This window comes from Hyperolius riggenbachi, chromosome 10 (assembly GCF_040937935.1).
Source record: "Hyperolius riggenbachi isolate aHypRig1 chromosome 10, aHypRig1.pri, whole genome shotgun sequence".
Lineage (NCBI taxonomy): Eukaryota > Metazoa > Chordata > Amphibia > Anura > Hyperoliidae > Hyperolius > Hyperolius riggenbachi.
Window position 1 is genome coordinate 149,700,919 of NC_090655.1, and position 21,728 is coordinate 149,722,646.

At 47.0% G+C, this 21,728-nt stretch overlaps 3 protein-coding genes across 4 annotated transcripts in view; 1 reads left to right on the top strand and 2 right to left on the bottom strand.

Annotated features, from left to right (window-relative positions):
- The window catches only part of LOC137536528 (synaptotagmin-15-like), a 373,040-nt gene that overhangs the window by 182,363 nt on the left and 168,949 nt on the right, over positions 1–21,728 (bottom strand). The window lies entirely within an intron of this gene.
- LOC137536527 (GRIN2-like protein) overlaps positions 1–21,728 on the top strand; it is a 310,455-nt gene that overhangs the window by 104,761 nt on the left and 183,966 nt on the right. The gene's annotated exons all lie outside the window — the stretch shown is intronic.
- The window catches only part of KIAA1586 (KIAA1586 ortholog), a 36,398-nt gene that overhangs the window by 12,641 nt on the left and 2,029 nt on the right, over positions 1–21,728 (bottom strand). Inside the window, exon 2 of the mRNA XM_068258958.1 lies at positions 21,527–21,644. Within this exon, the coding sequence (XP_068115059.1) occupies positions 21,527–21,644 (118 nt within the window). The remainder of the gene's footprint in view (positions 1–21,526; positions 21,645–21,728) is intronic.

The following is a 21,728-nucleotide window of genomic DNA, read 5'->3' on the forward strand; positions in this document are numbered from 1 at the left end:
ACCCAGAACTCATTGGAGTGTGTAAGGGACTACAAGGTGGAGGTGTGTTTAGCTTCTAAGGGTACAATGGTTAATTTGCATATATTCAGCAGTGTTGCTCTGGGAGACATCTCAAGCTCACTCCAACCTGAATTATTGCAAATTCTTTCTGTTTTAGGAAAGCAAACTTTTGTTTTTCCCTGCTTAATCAGAGTCTCTCAATTTCAATGAATGTATTTATTAATTTAATTTTTAATTTTTGTTTCATCTGACCATGACACACAAGACCGTAAGTCTTCTTTGTCCAGATGAGCATTTGCAAAGACTATGCAAGCTTTTGTGTGCCTTATCTGTAGAAGTGGCATCCTCCTTGGTCTGCATCCGTGGAACGCAGCAGTGGGCCGTGTCTGTTAGATTGTCTGCCTTGAGACACTGCAACCAGCAGAGCCCCTAGATTCACCAGGATGGCCTTGGTGGTGATCCTTGGATTCTTCTTCACCTCTCTTACTATCCTCCTGGCCAGCACAGGTGTCACTTTTGGCTTCCGACCACGTCCTCTGAGATTTTCCACAGTGCGGAACATCTTGTATTTTTTAATAATACTTTGCACTGTAGCCACTGGAACTTGGAAACATTTTTGAAATGGCCTTGTAGCCCTTTCCTGACTTGTGAGCAGCCACTATGCGCAGCCGCAGGTCCTCGATGAGCTATTCACAAACCAGCTGCAGAGAGCTGCTGTTTTTCACCTGTTGAGTTGATTAAAACAGCTGTTCCCAATTAACCTCCTTGGCGGTATGAAAAATACCGCCAGGAGGGAGCGCAGCAGTTTTTAAAAAAAAATTTTTTTTTTTAATCATGTAGCGAGCCGAGGGCTCGCTACATGATAGCCGCTGCTGAGCGGCATCCCCCCGCCCGCTTCGATCGCCTTCGGCGATCTCCGATCAGGAAATCCCGTTCATAGAACGGGATTTCCTGGAGGGCTTCCCCCGTCGCCATGGCGACGGGGCGGGATGACGTCACCGACGTCACTGACGTCGGGACGTCATTGGGAGTCCCGGGCCACCCCTCGGCGCTGCCTGGCACTGATTGGCCAGGCAGCGCTGGGGTCTGGGGGGGGGGGGGGCCGCGCGCCGCAGCAAATAGCGGCGATCGGGCGGGGGCCGGCGGCGATCAGAGTGCTGGCGCAGCTAGCAAAGTGCTAGCTGCGTCCAGCAAAAAAAAAATTATGAAAATCGGCCCAGCAGGGCCTGAGCGGCACCCTCCGGGGTTACCGCCAGGGAGGTTAATCAGGGTAATTGGGCAGCATGGTGGCGTAGTGGTTAGCTCTCTCGCCTTGCAGCGCTGGGTCCCTGGTTCGAATCCCAGCCAGGGCACTATCTGCAAAGAGTTTGTATGTTCTCTCCATGTCTGTGTGGGTTTTCTCCGGGCACTCCGGTTTCCTCCCACATTCCAAAAACATACGGATAGGTTAATTGGCTCCCCCTAAAAAAAAAATTGGCCCTAGACTACAGTACTTACACTACATAATATAGACATATGGCAATGGTAGGGATTAGATTGTGAGCTCCTTTGAGGGACAGTTAGTGACAAGATATATATATATATACATTGTACAGCACTGCGTAATATGTCGGCGCTATATAAATACTAAATAATAATAATAATAATAATTAGGATTTTTTAGAACAGCTTAGACTATTTGGAATGGTATATAACTTTGGATTTTCCCACAAACTGTGATTGTTTGTGAAGGGTATGAATAATTTTGGACTTGACACTTTTTGCTCAAATGTAAATAAAAGCTGAGGATTTTTTTCCCCACAATAATGCCTCTTGTACATCATCTTATTATCTTTTGGGAGACATCTATGTCATTTCCCCTCAAAAAATTACTTGCTGGTTGAATAAAAGTAACTTCAAGTCATAATTATGGGCCGCACTGTATAAAATAAATTAAAAACCAATAAATAATGCTCCCAGCCTCCGCTTATTACACTCACTCTGTCCATCTTTGATGGAGAAAAACTTCAGCTCTGCAGACTTCGCCAGCATCACTAGATTACAGAGCACTTGAGGAGGGAGTGGATGGGCTGGGGGCAGCCCACTGTACACACGAGCCTGCTGCACACTGAATAGGGACTGTCTACAAATCTGTGTCTACAAAACTTTGTATGATTCATTATCTGTGGCTTAGCAAAGGCAGTCATTAGAGCAATTGTGCAGAGAGCAGAAAGCTTTTTCTCTCGATGCCCTTAGTTGGCAGTCTTTCAGGAGAGGGAAAAGAAACGTCCTCCCCCACGGGGCCCCCTGTGGCTTCTGGGCCCCCCTGCGGCTGCATCCCTTGCAGGGTCTATTGTTACGGGGCCACTTTGTTAGTGTTTCTGTCACTTCAGATTTGCTTTCCAGTGAAATTAACATTTACTGAAAGTTACTTAAAACATTTATGAGTCCTCAAAAAATACCATATAATTTCAGTTGGCAACCAAGTATCAGTGTTGCCACCTCGGAATTTTTTTTTACTTACTCACAGGTATGGTTTTAGACTAAATGAGCCCTATAGGTAAAAATGAACATGAGGCCCGCTAACACTTCAGCACTGTGCTAACAGTGAAGTTGTTGACCACTGCAATGCTTGATTTGGAAGCTCCTAAGTAGCTCAGGTCCATGGATAATTGCCCAGTTTACCCAAAGGAAAGCAGTAGTTCTGGTTACTAATTTTTTACACCTGAACTAATCCATTGACTGGCTGTAACTGTGTACTTCTATGCACAGACTGCCAACTCCAAACAGAACCAAGTAACAGAGTCCAATAGCCTCAGGAGGGTAAGAGCCTTGGTAAGGCAAGATTATATACTTGGGAATCCGCTTGACTAACACATGAACTATGTGTAACGATTGGGGAATAATCTCCCCGGTCAGCGCACAACGTGTACGCTGACACTGAGGGGATCTCCCACAAGCGCTCAGACAGAGGACCCCTGTTATAGTGCAAATGCACCTGTGGAGGAACAGACCAGGCAGCAGGAGGAGCTGTGGAGCACAAAGGATTAACACCTCTGAATATCCCACAGATGTCAGATAGAGATTGCTCAGTGCAAATGTACCAATGAGCAATACTTAAAGGTCCGTACACACGCCGAACTGGAGGGTCCGTCGTCACCTCCCACTGGGTGGGCATTCCAGCGACAGTCCGGCGTGTCTACAGTCTGTCTGCAGACTGATACGGCTGTTTCTGAGCGATCCGCCCGGCGGATCGCTCTGAAACAGCCGTATCAGTCCGCCGACAGACTGTACACACGCCGGACTTTCGCTGGAACGCCCACCCAGCGGGAGGTGACGACGGACCCGTTTTTCCTCCAGTCCGGCGTGTGTACGGACCTTAAAACAGTATAGAAACAGAACAGATTTGGAACAGATCAGATGAATGTCTGTTAAACTGATTGCAGACTTTGTGAGGACAGACATTCACACACAGAGCAGATTAGAAACAGATCAATGATAATAAACAGCTGATAGTGGCGAGGGCCCACTATCAGTACACCATCTGCCAGTGGCAAGGGCCCACTGACAGGCAAGGATGACTAGTGACTGTGGCGAGGGCCCACAGTCAATATACCATCTACCAGTGGCAAGGGCCCACTGGTAGGCAGAAATAAATAACAGCTGGCTGTGGGGAGAGCCACAGCCAGTACACCATCTGCCAGTGGAAAGGACCCACTGGCAGGTACGGAAAAAGTAGCCGGAAATGTAGCTGACCAGAATTGGCCCAAGACAAGAGTAGTAAGGAAAATCGAGACACAGAAATACAACACAGTAATTCGCGAACGCCATGGAAAATAACAAACGCGCTAGTCTGCGCATACACTGGCGAACCAGCATATGACGCAAACCAGTGATGGCTAACAACTAGCTACAGTACAGAAACCACGTAATATGTACAATAGTCCCAAGCGTACTGAATGCCCTAACTAACAATAACAGATACAAAACGATCTCTCTCTGCACTAGAAGGAGAGCCTGACGCACTCCAAAGGGTTAACTAAGATAAACTAGGCTTGGAGCTCACTGAACTAGAAGGAGAGGCAAACGCAACTCCACAAGATTAACTAGACTAAATATCACAGGAAGAACAAGACATGAAATAACATGAACCCGGAACCACAGTCAGAGTGAACTGACAGTATGTCGGGCAACGAAGCAGACTCAGGAAGTGACATTTATGCATGCAAGCACCAATCAGAAACAAACATGCAAAAAGCCAAAGAAGCAATCTGCATTCACTCAGCCTGCCGACTGCAGGCTGAGAGCAAGAACTGCATCTCATAAACTCATGCATAATTATGCAAACAGCATAACATTTGGATTCAGAATAGCAGGCCAGACTATAAAGGAATGCAGAAGAATTGCAAATGGACAGAACACTCAGGGCCCGTTTCCACTCTCGCGGAAACGGCCGCGAATCCGCAGAGTTTCCCCGCAGGCAAATCGCGCGGGGAAACTCTGCCATAGGGGACAACGGCGCCGCCGGCCGAATCGCTTGCAGTAGCGATTCGGCCGGAAACCCCCACAGAATTCGCGGCGGAGGCTGCGATTCCCATAGCCGTGCATGGCACGGCTGATGGGAATCGCCTGCGATCCCGCCCACCCGCTCAGTGCCGGCGTGCGTCTACGAGACGCACGCCGCACTAGTGGAAACGAGCCCTCACTGTGAATGCCAGAAAAGCCATGCAAACAGCAGTCAGCATTGCCTGGCTGCAGTAGTGTCTGAAAGCAGAAGGGACACCACAGGGGAGATCATCACACTATGCTTGTTGACAGTGCTTAAAGAGGATCTGTAACATGAAAAGATCCCCTGGGGGGTACTCACCTCGGGTGGGGGAAGCCTCCGGATCCTAATGAGGCTTTCCACGCCGTCCTCCATCCGTCAGGGGTCTCGCTGCAGCCCTCCGTGGAGTCCGTGCAGCGGCGACGTCAATATTTACCTTCCTGGCTCCTGCGCAGGCGCTCTGACGGCTGTCGGCTCCGAACTACACGGAAATACCCGATCGCCGTCGTATCTGCTCTACTGCGCAGGCGCAAGTTTCCTGCGCCTGCGCAGTAGAGCGGACCCGAATGAGATCGGGTATTTCCGTGTAGTTCGGAACGGAAAGCCGCCACAGCGCCCCCGCTGGAGCCAGCAAAGGTAAATATTGAACTGACAGTCGGCACAGTCGCCGGCTGTTCGGAGGGCTGCGGCGAGACCCCCGTGGGACAGAGGACGGCGTGGGAAGCCTCATTAGGATCCGGAGGCTTCCCCCACCCGAGGTGAGTACCCCCCAGGGGATCTTTTTAATGTTACAGAGTCTCTTTAAAAGCGCTCCTGTTTATGCACACATGAATTTTTGAGGAACATGTGCTGATGTAAAGCATGCAATTTAAATTGCATTAAAAAAACACTGGATTTCTGATATTTATGATACAAAAATAAAGCTTGTTATATGTGGTAAAATATGAGATGAGCGGAAACATTGTTTATTCATTTTGAGAGTTTCACGTGCATAGAATGATGCCAGCTACCCACATTATTGTGGTATATCATATGACATAGAACGCCCCCACATTATTGTGGATTATCATGTGACATAGAATACCCCCACATTATTGTGGATTATCATGTGACATAGAATACCCCCACATTATTGTGGATTATCATATGACATAGAACACCCCCACATTATTGTGGATTATCATGTGACATAGAATACCCCCACATTATTGTGGTATATCATATGACATAGAACGCCCCCACATTATTGTGGATTATCATTACATATGACATAGAATACCCCCACATTATTGTGGATTATCATGTGACATAGAATACCCCCACATTATTGTGGATTATCATGTGACATAGAACACCCCCACATTATTGTGGATTATCATGTGACATAGAATACCCCCACATTATTGTGGATTATCATATGACATAGAACGCCCCCACATTATTGTGGATTATCATGTGACATAGAATACCCCCACATTATTGTGGATTATCATATGACATAGAACACCCCCACATTATTGTGGATTATCATTACATATGACATAGAACACCCCACATTATTGTGGATTATCATATACGCCACGCCACAGGAGGAATCCTAACAGGCAGGATCCACGCTGCTTTTTACACTATGGTTGTGGCTGCGTGCTATGGTTACAGAACATAGCAATGTACTGTATAGAAGAAGGAGAGAGAGGAGAGGAGACCGGCACTGCAATCAACTGATTTATTCCATAGTGCAGCATGTATCAACAAACATTACAAATAATGATATAAGCGACATACCATTGCTGAAGCGATGTGAGTAATGGTGGGTGCTGGCACTGATAGTGCCCAGCACCCACCGCTACCCACATTGCTTCAGCATATGTCGTTTATATCACGATTTGTAATGTTTGTTGATACATGCTGCACTATGGAATACATCAGTTGATTGCAGTGCTGGTCTCCTCTCTTCTTCTAAACAGTACAAATGACTGAAAATCTGTCCATACAACACTTGCATGCCCCTCATATGTCCCTTTACTTGTCTGCAGTGGCGTTCCTACCACAGGGCGCAGGGGGGCGTGGCGCACCGGGTGCCAGACAGCCAGGGGGTGTCGCCACGACCCCCCATAGATGCAGCCTGCAGGAGCCAGGAGGGGAAGAGCAGCGCTAGGAGGAGGGGTGACAGCAGGGATAGCGGCGGGGAGGGGGGACATATCCCCCCCCCCTCCCTCACCTGGGTCCCCTCCTTCTGCCTCTCTTCCCTCTCCAAAATGCGGGCAGCGGGCCGGGGGCATTGGGCAGCGAGCAGGCGGGCGCGGAGAATACTTACGTCACTTCCGCATATCAGTCTGGAATGCTGCGTCGCCGTCACGTGCCTCTTTTGCGCCTCCAATCATTGGAGGCGCAGAAGAGGCACGTGACGGCGACGCAGCGTTCCAGGCTGATACGCGGAAGTAACGTGAGTATTCTCCGCGCCCGCCTGCTCGCCCTGTTTGCTGCCCGCATTTTGGGGGGGGGGGGGGAAGAGAGGCAGAAGGAGGGGACCCAGGTGAGGGGGGATATGTCCCCCCATCTCCACCGCTATCCCTGCTGTCACCCCTCCTTCTAGCTACACTGGGGGGGGGGGCAATATACTACCTACAATAGGGGGCCACTATACTAGCTAGACTGGTGGCCACTATACTAGCTATACTGGGGGCCACTATACTACCTATACTGGGTGCCACTATACTACCTATACTGGGGGCAGCTATATGGGGGGGGGGCACTATACTAGCTACACTGGGCCTGGGCTGGGGTCAATATACTAGCTATACCGGGGGCAACTATGGGGGCCACATTATTACCTACAACTTTACTAGCTACACTGGGGGCCACTATACTATCTAAACTGTGGGCCACTATACTAGCTATACTGGGGCAACTATGGGGGCCACTATACTACCTATACTGGAGGGCAGCTGTACGGGGGCCACTATACTAGCTACACTGAGGGCAGCAACACTACCTACATTGGGGGCAGCAGCCATGCTACCTATCCTGGGGGCAACTATACTAGCTATATTGGGGCAACTGTACTACCTTCACTGGGGGCAACTAGCTACCTATACTGGGGACAACTGCTAGCTACCTATAGTGGGAGAAGTGGCGGCACCGAGGGGGTGCTTTGGTGGCTTAAGCACCCCCTAAAATTCTCCAAGCACCCCCCAGCATGAACTGACTTTCGGCATCTAATAGATGCCGTTTCAGTTCACTGCAGCGGCAGAGCAGGGCTATAGTAAAATGTCCGAAGCCCTGCTCTGGAGACTTTGGGAGTTTCAGTTGCTGGCTGCAGAGGATCATGGAAGCTGCGCACCGGACGGAGGCCGGAACAGGAGCTCTGCTGCAGGTGAGTAAATGTTTTTTGTTTTTTTTAATTTATATTAGCAGCCAGGTGTATCGTTTATGTTCTGGCCAGGTCTGCTACACGATTGAAGTGTGTTCTGGAAAGGTCTGCACACGATTGCATGTATTTTCTGGGCAAATCTGCTGACATGATTGCATGTATTTTCTGGGCAAATCTGCCGACATGATTGCATGTACAGTATTTTCTGGGCAAATCTGCCAACATGATTGCATGTATTTTCTGGGCAAATCTGCCGACATGATTGCATGTATTTTTTGGGCAAATCTGCCGACATGATTGCATGTATTTTCTGGGCAAATCTGCCAACTTAATTGCATGTATTTTCTGGGCAAATCTGCCGACATGATTCCATGTATTTTCTGGGCAAATCTGCCGACATGATTGCATGTATTTTCTGGGCAAATCTGCCAACATGATTGCATGTATTTTCTGGGCAAATCTGCCGACATGATTGCATGTATTTTCTGGGCAAATCTGCCGACATGATTGAACATATTCTCTGGGCAAATCTGCTCTGTTCTGGGGAAAGGGTCACCAAAACTTGGGTCCACTGTCTTTGCGTTGCACTTTTAAAGGGAACCCGAGGAGAGAATAATATTGAGGCTGCCATATTGATCTCCTTTTAAAGGGGAACTGAAGAGAGAGGTATATGGAGGCTGCCATGTTTATTTCCTTTTAAGCAATACCAGTTGCCTGACAGCCCTGCTGATCCTCTGCCTCTAATACTAGCCCCTGAACAAGCATGCAGCAGATCAGGTGTTTCAGACTTAAAAGTCAGATCTGACAAGATGCTTGTTTCTGGTGTTATTCAGATACTGCTGCAGAGAAATAGACCAGCAGGGCTGCCAGGCAACTGGTATTGATTAAAAGGAAATAAATATGGCAGCCTCCGTATACCTCTCTCTTCAGTTCCCCTTTAAGCAATACCAGTTGCCTGGCTGCCGTGCTGGTCCTCTCCCTCTAATTCTTTCAACCATAGACCCTGAACAAGCATGCTTGTTTCTGGTGTGATTCAGTTCACTACTGCAGCCAAATAGATCAGCAGGGCTGGCAGGCAACTAGTATTGTTTAAAAGGAAATAAATATGGCAGCCTCCATATCACTCTCAACCCGGGTTCACGTTAAATTACAGTTAGCTCCGCCCTCACCCAGTCATGGCCACGCCCAATTTTTATGCTTCGTGCGCCGCATGTTACAGCCCCACCCGTTTTTTTGTCCCTTTACTTTTTTTTTGGGGGGGGTTCTTATAATACCCAGCACCGGGTGTCAAATGCCTTAGGTACGCCACTGCTTGTCTGTCAGTCCTCTTTACCGAGTTTGAGCAGCTGCTAGACACGTTAGGTATAATTACCTCCTGTGCCATAGAGCTCCCCCTCCTCTCCAGCTGTTGATTTCAAGGATGACTTCTAGTAGAACTAAGTAGCTAATGTGAGTCACTAATTCAGTAGATGTAGGTGGGTGATGCAGTAGAGCTGGTAAATATGTCTATGCAGGAGGCTCCAATTTCAAAGGCTCTACAGCTAAAGAACCAGATAGTTTAGGGGGGGAGTACCAGGACTCTGGAAAAGGGCAAAATCGTGTTCTATCCACTCCAATAGTGGGTAGGTGGCAGTCCTAGTAGCATACTGCTCTCCTACTGATTAATCATTTTACGTTAACCTACACCTCTTATTTAATAAATTAGGGTTGTGTAATATGATAGGTCTCTATAAATATAGGGTTGCATAAACAGCAGCAATATAGCTGTGGGAGCTGAACCCAATCGTTCTTCCAGTATAATTAAATGGTGAAAGTGGAGAAAGGGCATGCAGGTGGCCAGGTGGCCAGATGCAAGGCCATATTCTGATCTGTGATCCAAAAACCTATATTTATTCTCCGTCTCAGCCTGAAACAGGCTTGCTGAAAATAATTTGTTGGTTTAGTTGTATACGTCAGAAATGAATAGCAACTTTTTGAGAACAGTATTGATAATTGGAAGAGGGGAATTAGTGTATAAAATCAGCAGCAGCAAGCTACCCTATGAAGAACATAATTGGATCTAGCAGTGCCAGGAGCCGAGGCTGCAATATATTGCTTCCTGTAAGGTCAGCAGTTGTCAGATGGATGACGACTATTAAAACTAAAATTAATGTTTCTGAGTAAGTAACATCTGTGATTTATAAAGAATAAACAGAGCAAGGCTTAAGCAAATTAAGGTAACAGAGAAAATACTACAGCATCTGTCTCTATGATAATTGCATTCTATTTATCTACAGTGTGGATCTATTTACAACAGTGCTTCATAGTTTGTCAACTCTTCTCAATTCTTCAATATGGCCATCAAATGCACTTCCTGCCAATTTGAATTGGCCCTCTTTCAAGTTGCTTACAATTTTCATTAAATCTGCACACAAGCTGGAATTATTTGCATCTCATTGAACATCTCTACTAGAGGTAAGGCAGATTCTCAAGACCCTCCATTGCCATCCAAGCCTCTTGCTAAGAAAATGGTTATACCAGCCAACAGGGTTCTTTTTCGTAAAGACAACTGACACGGTTCAGTTTACTGCGAGCCATTCTTGCTTATCTGCCAGGTGACTGCAGGTAGAGATGGCCCAAACTGTTTTCGCCGATGGACAGTGAATTTCCGCTGTTTGTGTTCTCGGCGAACTGCAAACATTTGGCGTGCTTGACCCGCCTCCTATACATCATCATGGAGCCAAACTTTGACCCCTTACCTCAGTCAGCAGACACATGGCAGCCAATCAGCTAGCACCCCCTCCTGGACCCCCACTATTAAAAAGCAGTTGTGGTGGCCATATTGGATTCATTCTCTGCTGGCTGCTGTTAGTGAGAGCGGGGTCAGACTTGCTGCAGATAGGTAGGAAGAGCATTAGCTAGGCCTGTATTCTTGTTCCTCACTAAATACTTGCTGAAAGCACAGGTCAACCACAGACATTCATGTGGTTGCAAATAATTCCATTTGGTTGCTGTTTTGCATCTATGTGAAAGAGCCCTTAAGGGTGAATCAGAACTGAAAAGGGACTTCTTTGTTGATATCACTTGCCATATTATATCTTATTCTTATAATGGTTTGATGGCTTCCGAGCATGAACAGCTGTCTTTAACTCACACCACAGATTTCCAATTATATTCAGGTCTGGGGACTGAGATGTACACCAATAAATAAGAGAGCAATGGTGCCTCATAAATTGGTTAATATACACTGCACAATATAGGGTGGGGCCAACCTAAACACGAAGGATAAAATAATTGTAGCAAAAAAAGAGAGGTCATAAAGCCACCATAATTATACCAATATCCAAAATAAGTTTATTACAATATATAATTCATACAAAGCACAATCCCCTATAGCCCATTAATAAGTACAAATCCCTCCCCATTTTAAAAACCAGAGAACCATGTGGAGCATAAGTTATGCATGAGTAGTGCAGTGCCTGCAACTTGAATAGTATATCAATCACTGGCCTAGGCCTATACGACTATATATACCAACACAGTCGCCCGCGCATACAATCACCTTTCATTCTGCCACAATGTCTCAAATTGTTTCGAGGGCCCCCTCTCTCCCTTTACGTAAGGTTAAAGATATCCATTTGCAGATAACAAGTTCCAGTTGTAACAGCCAAAGGCTTCCAGATATCTTGTCACATCATTGCCTTAAGCATAGTATGTTTAAGCAAATATGGATGGGTCTCACCGATGGAGAAGTCCCCTCTGTGTACCGAACAGTACCGCTCACTCCTCAAGGATGTTATGGCGATCTGGAGACCATGCGCATGGTGGTCCCGGTGTCCCGGTGTCCCTTCAGGTTGCCGGTATAAGGATTCCACCTCGTGTTATTTCCAAACACGCTAGACACGCTAGATACGCTGGTCCTGTGTACGGGGTTGATGCGGCCGCCAGGGGTGACGTCACTCGGCACGCAATCACTCAGCCAGATGGAGCTCCGCCCACCGATGCGTTTCACGCCCACATTGGGCCTTTCATCAGGGTGTGGCCTATATGCCCATTGCAGTCTCTTAACCTCCTTGGCAGGAAACCCCAAGCATAGTTCGGGGTAAGCCGCGCAGGAGGTTTTCTCCGGCCCTGCTGGGCCGATTTGTTTAATTTTTTTTTTTTGCTGGACGCAGCTAGCACGCTGCCCGGCGCTCGATCGCCGGTATCCGTTGCGCCGCGCCCCCCCCCCCCCCCCCCCAGACCCCGTGCCAGGCAGCGCTGAGGCGTGGTTCGGGACTCCCAATGACGTCCCGACGTCACGGACGTCATCCCGCCCCGTCCCCATGGCAACGGGGGAAGCCCTCCAGGAAATCTCGTTCTTTGAACGGGATTTCCTGATCGGAGATCGCCGAAGGCGATTGAAGCGGGCGGGGGGATGCCGCTGAGCAGCGGCTATCATGTAGCAAGCCCTGGGCTCGCTACATGATATAAGAAAAGAAAAATTAAAAAAAAACTGCTGCGCTCCCTCCTGGCGGAATTTTTTATACCGCCAGGGGGGTTAAGAGCAATCCCATAGCCCCTCCTGCTGTGTAACCGTGGTAACCAGCAAACTTTCACCCGTTGATTTACACGGAGGCTGTATTGGGTCATAGATATAAAGAAGACAATGCCAATTGTTCTGCACATAGCTTCCAATTGGATTTATTAGTTCTATCAGGTTAATACCATTGCTGCTGTATACGTATATTTTTTTCCTAATTTTTGCCCTCTAAACGTCTTATATGCCGGAGCGTCTTATACGGCGCGAAATACGGTAGTTCTTAAATAATTAAATCTAAGTATATCCCCTGTATGCTACATTTCATTAGTGCTATAAGGGTAATGCATGCAGTATGAATGGTACCGCAGTGCATGATTTATATTATGCCACAGGAAGAATTGGATTTTTCTTTTTCTTTTTCTATTTTCCCTTTTGTGACCTATTTGCCCAGATAAATATACATCAGCAGTCGTTAGACCGTATATACTCTTGATATGTGCGGCCACTGATATGTTTGGGGCATTGCTGTACGGTGCCTTACTTACCCCACAAGAAGTACTGGACTTTCGGTCTGTTTGGACTATCTATTGAAATACATATACAGCAGCAATGGCATTAACATGAGAGAACTCATAAATCCATTTGGAAGCTATGTGCAGAACAATTGGCATTGTCTTCTTTATATCTATGACCCAATACAGCCTCCATGTAAATCAACGGGTGAAAGTTTGCTGGTTACCGTGGTTACACAGCAGGAGGGGCTATGGGATTGCTCTTAAGAGACTGCAATGGGCGTATAGGCCACACCCTAATGAAACGCCCAATGTGGGCGTGAAACGCATCGGTGGGCGGAGCTCCGTCTGGCTGAGTGGTTGCGTGCCGAGTGACATCACCCCTGGCGGCCGCATAAACCCCGTACACAGGACCAGCGTATCTAGCGTGTTTGGAAATAACACGAGGTGGAATCCCTTATACCGGCAACCTGAAGGGACACCGGGACCACCATGCGCATGGCCTCCAGATCGCCATAACATCCTTGAGGAGTGAGCGGTACTGTTCGGTACTCAGAGGGGACTTCTCCACCGGTGAGACCCATCCATATTTGCTTAAAGGGACTCCGAGAAGTGCAGAAACTATGGAAAGATGCATATCATTTTAAAGCTCTCTTTCTCCTCTTTCCAATGATATATAAACCGCCACCCTACGCCTTTTAGTTCTTGCTATTTTCGCGATTGAAATTGCCGCGGCCGCGATTTCAATCGCGAAAATAGAGAAAACTAAAAGGCGTAGGGCGACGATTTAAGTGTCGCCAGAAAGAGGAGAAAGAGAGCTTTAAAATGTTATCCATCTTTCCATAGTTACATTGTATTACATAGGGCGACTTTTTCCTAAAGTCAGCAGCTCCATTCTGCTCAATGGAGCTGCTGACACTGGGGAAAGTGTCGTCCTGTGTAATACAAGTAACTATGGAAAGATGGATATCATTTTAAAGCTCTCTTTCTCCTCTTTCTGGCGACACCTAAATCGTCGCCCATTTTAGTTTTCTCTATTTTCGCGATTGAAATCGCGACCGCGACAATTTCAATCGCAAAAATAGCGAAAACTTAAAGGCGTAAGGCGGCGGTTTATAAATCATTGGAAAGAGGAGAAAGAGAGCTTTAAAATGATATGCATCTTTCCATAGTTTCTGCACTGCTCTGAGTCCCTTTAAACATACTATGCTTAAGGCAATGATGTGACAAGATATCTGGAAGCCTTTGGCTGTTACAACTGGAACTTGTTATCTGCAAATGGATATCTTTATCCGTATGTAAAGGGAGAGAGGGGGCCCCCGAAACAAATTGAGACATTGTGGCAGAATGAAAGGTTGAAAGGATTGTATGCACGGGCGACTGTGTTGGTATATATAGTCGTATAGGCCTAGGCCAGTGATTGATATACTATTCAAGTTGCAGGCACTGCACTACTCATGCATAACTTATGCTCCACATGGTTCTCTGGTTTTTAATATGGGGAGGGATTTGTACTTAAATAATGGGCTATAGGGGATTGTGCTTTGTATGAATTATATATTGTAATAAACATATTTTGGATATTGGTATAATTATGGTGGCCTTATGACCTCTCTTTTTTTGCTACAATTAATTTATCCTGGGGACTGAGATGGCCATTCCAGAACGTTGTACTTGTTCTTCTGCATGAATGCCTTGGTGGATTTTGAGCAGTGTTTAGGGTTGTTGTCTTGTTGAAAGATCCAGCCCCGGCGCATGCTTCAGCTTTGTCACTGATTCCTGGACATTGGTCTCTGGAATCTGCTGATACTGAGTGGAATCCATGTGTCCCACAACTTTGACAAGATTTCCAGTCCCTGCACTGGCCGCACAGCCCCACAGCATGATGGAACCACCACTATATTTTACTGTAGGTAGCAGGTGTTTTTCTTGGAATGCTGTGTTATTTTTCCTCCTTGCATAACGCCCCTTGTTATGCCCAATAACTCAATTTTAGTTTCATCAGTCCACAGCACCTTATTCCAAAATAAAGCTGATTTGTCCAAATGTGCTTTAGCATACCTCAAGTGGCTCTGTTTGTGCAGTGGGAGGAGAAAAAGCTTCCTCTGCATCACTCTAGCATACAGAATCTCCTTGTGTAAAGTGCGCCAAATGGTTGAACAAAGCACAGTGACACCATCTGCAGTTTGATGCTGGTCTATGGGTTGACTCTGACTGTTCTCACCAATCGTCACTTCTGTTAATCCAAGATTTTTCTTGGTCTGCCACTTCGAGCCTTAACTTGAACTGAGCCTGTGGTCTTCCATTTCCTCAATATGTTCCTAACTGTGGAAACAGACAGCTGAAATCTCTGAGACAGCTTTCTGTATCCTTCCCCTAAACCATGATGGTGAACAATCTTTGTCTTCAGTTCATTTGAGAGTTGTTTTGAGACCCCCTTGTTGCTACTCTTCAGAGAAAATTAAATTACAACTGACCCCCTTAAATACTCTTTCCTATAATTGGATTCACCTGTGTATGTAGTAGAGATGGCCCGAACGGTTCGCCGGCAAATGGTTCCCGGAAAACTTCCGTGGTTCGCAATCGCGGAGAACCGCAAACTTTTCCGGAAGTTCGATTCGCCCCCATAGTGCATCATTAGGGTCAACTTTGACCCTCTACATCACAGTCAGCTGGCACATTGTAGCCAATCAGGCTCCACACCCTCCTGGAGCCACTCCCCGCCTTATAAAAGAGAGGCAGCTGCATATTTGTAATCCCATCCCAATCACTGCACCTGTTCACAGTTCAGTGCACCTACCTACCTACCTACGTGAGCGCACGCATTGTTAATACCACCAGTCATTGCACCTGTTCACGGCGGTTCCTGTGTGTGTGTGTCAGGTGCACATTTGTAATACCCATCACTGCATATACCTACCTGTTGTGTTCAGTGCACCCACCTACCTACATGAGCGCACGCAGTGTGATATTCAATACCACCAGTCACTGTACCTGTTCACAGTACGTGTGTGTGACAGGTGCACATTTGTAATACCCATCACTGCATATACCTACCTGTTGTGTTCAGTGCACCCACCTACCTACGTGAGCGCACGCAGTGTGAAATACCACTCTGTGCATACATGTTAACTGCACCTGTGTGACTGCACATTGTATTAGTCAAGTCAGTGCATACCTTTCACTTCATCCCCTCTCCCCCCCCCCCCCCCCCGATATGGACAAAACGGACAAAACAGGTAGAGGCAGAGGTAGAGGCAGACCCATAGGAAGGCCACCCGGCAGGTCTGTGCGAGGTCATGCTGATGTGATTTGGTGCGGCCCTGGACCAAAGTACAGTGCTCAGAAGAAGGCACATCCCTTCAACTCCCAAGATTTTCAGGACGTGGTTGACTATTTAACACAGAACACCTCATCTTCCGCAGCCACCAGCGCTACTCCAAGTACTACATCCGCTACATTTGACACTTTGCAGGAGTTATTTGGTGGGGAAATCACTGATTCACAGCCATTATTGTTACAACAAGATGAAAGCGCTAAGCAAGTTACACCACCTCATATGTCTGAGTTAGGCGACACTATGGACGTAACGTGTGAGGAGGAGGATGATGAAGTACCTGCTGTTGGTTCAGTTTTGGAGGTGTTTGATACAAGCGAAGCTAGGCAGGATGATTATGATGATACGGATGCCACGTGGGTTCCCAATAGAGGAGATGAACAGGGGTACAGTTCAGAAGGGGATTCAGAGAGGAGTAGGAGTAGACAAGTTCCTGAAAGAAGCAGGGGGAGCTCGTCGTCAGAAACAGCTGGTGGCAGTGTCCGGCGCCATGTATCACCACCTATGTACAGCCATCCACCATGCCCTTCAACGTCAGCTGCCGATGTCACCATAATGCCATCACCCCAAGGGGCTCAGCGGTTTGGAATTTTTTTGTGTGTGTCTGCCTCAGATCAGAGCAATGCCATCTGTTCTCTCTGCCTCCAAAAACTGAGCCGTGGAAAGGCCAACACCCACGTAGGGACAAGTGCCTTACGAAGGCACATGGAGAAAAGGCACAAACTGCAATCGGAAGAGCACCAGAGGAAAAGCAGCACACAAAAGAAAAGCCACCCTCCTTCTCCTCTTCCTCCTTCAGGTGCAGCATCTTCAGCCGCTTTCTCTCTTGCACCTTCACAGCCACCCTCCTCCTCTCCGCCTCTGACCTTGAGCGGTTCCTGCTCCTCTGCCCCCAGCAGCCAGGTGTCTGTGAAGGAAATCTTTGAGCGGAAGAGGCAAATTTCTGCCAGTCACCCCCTTGCCCGGCGTCTGACAGCTGGCTGATGACACAGTGGAAGATGCCAGGCCGCAATTATTTCTCTAAAAAGGCAATACCCAAACTGTACCGTGAAGTTGAGAGGCAAGTGGTGTCATCTCTGGCACACAGCGTTGGGTCAAGGGTCCACCTGACCACGGATGCCTGGTCTGCCAAGCACAATCAGGGCAGGTACATTACTAACACAGCCCATTGGGTCAACCTGGTGACCGCTGAAAAGCAGGGAGTACGTGGCTGTGCAGCGGACCAACTTGTGACACCTCCATGGCTTGCAGGCAGGCCTCCTGCCACCTCCTCTCCTCCTGCTACATCCTCTTCGTTGTCGTCATCCTCCTCGTCCTTGGCTGGAATTCGACCCTCCTTATGTTCTCTCGCCTGCTAGAACAGGAGAAAGCCATCACCCAGTACCTCTACAACTACAGTAGAAGGACACACTCTGGGGAGATGGGGATGTTCTGGCCCAAGAACTGGAAACTTATGCGAAATGAATGCATGCAGGCTCATGCGGCTGTTTGAGGAGGTGACCAACCTGGTGAGTCGCAGTGAAGGCACCATCAGTGACTTGATCCCGTAAGCTTACTTCCTGGAGCATGCCGTGCGTAGAGTGGTGGATCAAGCTGTGGAGGGGCGTGCACAGGAACAGTTACAGGAGGAAGCATTGTGGGATCAATTCTCATCAGAACCAGATGTTTCCTCAACACCTGCGGCAGCACAGAGGGGGGAGGAGTAGGAGGAGGAAGAGTCGTGCGGGGAAGAGGAGTCAGACTCGGATGATGCGGAAGGTTTTTCTTTGGAGGAGGAGGAGAAGGCGGTGGCAGAAGAACAACCGCAGCAGGCGTCACAGGGGGCTTGTGCTGCTCAACGTTCCCGTGGTATTGTTCATGGCTGGGGGGAGGAGAAGGACTTACCTGACGTCAGTGAGGAAGAGCAAGAGGAGATGGATAGTACGTCTGGCTCCAAATTTGTGCAGATGGCGTCTTTCATGCTTTCCAGCCTATTAAGGGACCCCCGTATAAAAAGCTCAAGGGGAATGAGCTGTACTGGGTGGCCACGCTACTAGACCCTCGGTATAGGCAAAAACTGGAGGAGATGTTTCCAAATCACATGAAGGCAGAAAGGATGCAGCACTTGCAGAACAAGCTGGCAAATATGCTTTACAATGCGTTTAAGGGTGATGTCACAGCACAACGCAATAAAGGTGCCACTGCCCCATGTCCACGCAGGCAAGGACAGGACGCTCCAATGATCTCATGGTGATGTCAGACATGCGGACAATCTTTAGTCCTTTAGTCCTTAGCCATTCTTTAGTCCTTAGCACTTACGGATCCACCCTCCACCAATGCCACCAACCTGGCCTTAAGTGTGGATGTAGACACTGTGAGCAGCGATGAACCCTTGGACTACTGGGTGCGCAGGCTTGACCGGTGGCCAGGGCTGTCCCAATTTGCCATCCAATTTCTGTCTTGCCCTGCCTCAAACGTCCTGTCAGAAAGGACCTTTAGCGCAGCTGGAGGCATTGTCACTGTGAAGAGAAGTCGCCTAAGTCACAAAAATGTTCAGTACCTCACCTTTATCAAAATGAATGAGGCATGGATCTCGGAGGGCTACTGCCCACCCCAAGACAGTCCCCCCACACAGCATCTCTGCCTGCATGCCGCGTGACTGCCTGCCCCAAGACTAAGTCGCTCTTCACACAGCATCTCTGCCGTTTGACTGCCTTCTCCACCAACAGGGTCCAGGACTCTAGGTGGATTCCTGAATTTTTAAAAGCGTCCGCTATACTAATTTTTCTGGTGCGTGTACATGCCTGCCTAATTTTTCTGGCTGCACTGCAGCTGCAACAACAAAGCAAAAGGCATGTACATGTGCCAATTCCGCTTCGTGATCATCACCTTGCCGCGGTGAAGGGGCTTGCGTATCACAGTGAAACAATGACCGACGGCTATATGAGTGTCTCGGGGGGGGGGGGGGGGCACACCCAAGATAATAAGGTCATTGCTTCATTGTGGACAGACCAAATTTGATCAGCTGGACAGTCACTGTTGTTCTATCATTGAGCTACCATATCCCGACGGCCATATGGGCTTGAAAACCGCCACGGCCTGCACTCTCTCCATGGTGCGCACCAGTCCAGCACTGCCGTCACTACAAAAACAGCTGTTTGCGGTGCGTTACACAGTGAGTTTGGTGTGTCAGTGTGAAGTAGTACTCTAATTACACTCCCTGATTGATGTATACACATGCAAGATGTTTTAAAGCACTTTAGGCCTGCAGTTTAGCATTCAATGTGATTTCTGCCCTTAAACCGCTGCTTTGCGTCAAATCCAGATTTTTTCCCCGGGACTTTTGGCATCTATCCCACTCATCCATGGAAAAACTCAGATGTTAGACCTCTTGAAACATCTTTTCCATCACTTTTCTGGCCAGTATAAGTGTTTCTAGTTTTCAAAGTTCGCCTCCCCATTGAAGACTATTGCGGTTTGCAAAAGTTTGCGCGAACTGAACTTTTGCGGAAGTTTGAACCATAACAACCAACGATTTATCCAGGAAAGTCATAACCATTAACAAGGTTGCCTAAACGTTCGCATCCCACTGTATATATATATACAGTGGCTTGCAAAAGTATTCGGCCCCCTTGAAGTTTTCCTCCTTTTGTCACATTACATTACTGCCACAAACATGGATCAATTTTATTGGAATTCCATGTGAAAAACCAATACAAAGTGGTGTACACGTGAGAAGTGGAATGAAAATCATACATGATTCCAAACATTTTTTACAAATCAATAACTGCAAAGTGGGGTGTGCGTAATTTTTCAGCCCCCTTTGGTCTAAGTGCAGTCAGGTGCCCATAGACATTGCCTGATGAGTGATAATGGCTAAATAGAGTGCACCTGTGTGTAATCTAATGTCAGTACAAATACATCTGCCCTGTGATGACCTCAGAGGTTGTCTAAGAGAATATTGGGAGCAACAACACCATGAAGTCCAAAGAACACACCAGACAGGTCAGGGATGACGTTATTGAGAAATTTAAAGCAGGCTTAGGCAGGGGTCTAGTCCTGGGAAAAAAGGTGGGTGGACTCTACCCCGACACTAAAAATGGGCGTGGCCATGCAGCAGAATGTGGGCGTGGTCATGGGCGTGGTCATGGGTGGGCCATAGTCCTGGAAAAAGTAGTGAGTGGGCTCACCCCAGCCACGGATGCCACCCCCCATACTCCCCACCCCCCCCAAAAAAGGATATATACAGTGGGATTCGAAAATTTGGCCAACCTTGTTAATTGTCAGGATTTTATTGTACAAATCATTGGTTGATAGATACGATAAAAAATGTCAGTTAGATATAAACCTTGAAAGCTTTAAACTTTAGGAGACACACAAAGCGTGATATCTGAGAAGTGAAATTAAGTTTATTGGATTTACAGAAAGCGTGGAGTAATTGTTTAAACTAAATTAGGCAGGTGCATAAATTTGGACACTGATGTCATTTTACTCATTCCAAAACCTTTACAAGTATTATTGGAACTCAAATTGGCTTGGTAAGCTCAGTCACCCCTGCCTACATACCCAGGTAAATCCAAATATGAGAAAGAGTATTTAAGGGGGTCAAGAATAATAATTTTCTCTCCTCTTTGAATTTTCACTGAAGAGTAGCAACATGGGGGTCTAAAAAAAACTCACAAATGACTTGAAGACAAAGATTGTTTACTGTCATGGTTTAAGGGAAGGAGACAGAAAACTGTCTGAGAGATTTCAGCTGTCTTTTTCCAGTTAGGAACATGTTGAGGAAATAGAAGACCACAGGCTCAGTTCAAGTTAAAGCTCGAAGTGGCAGACCAAGAAAAATCTTGTATAGATAGTAGCGCTATATGGTGAGAACAGTCAGACATTTCTTTTTTGTGGTGGCCAAATGTATGCACCAGCACCTGCCTACTTTTGTTTAAACAATTATTGCACACTTTCTGTACATTCAATAAACTTCATTGCACTTCTCAAATATCACTGTGTGCGTCTCCTATATGATATATTTAACTGACATTTTTTATCGTAACATCCAACATTTATGCAGGAAAATCATGACGACTAAGGTTGTCCAAACTTTTGCATCCCAATGTATGTATATATATATATATATATATATATATATATATATATATATTAATTAATTACAAATGAGTGCAACATTAATTTTACATTGGAAGATCTCCAAAAAGTAACACGTTGTAAAACAAAGTTACTTAATATGCAGGGAAACGATTAGTGCTCATAAACCGTGAACACAGTCCTTTAGAAAACAGACCATAAACTAGAGTAACGGCGGCCATGGTTTTCATGCTGAACTTTTCTAGATTGAGAGTCATCTGCATTGCGATGTGTGGTCACCCATTTTTTAACATAGGGTAAAGGATCCCATTCATCTGCAGGAGGACCAAGGAGACTAATAAATAAAAGCGAAGACAAGCGTTCAATGCCAAGCATATTCCTAATGGGTGACATCACTA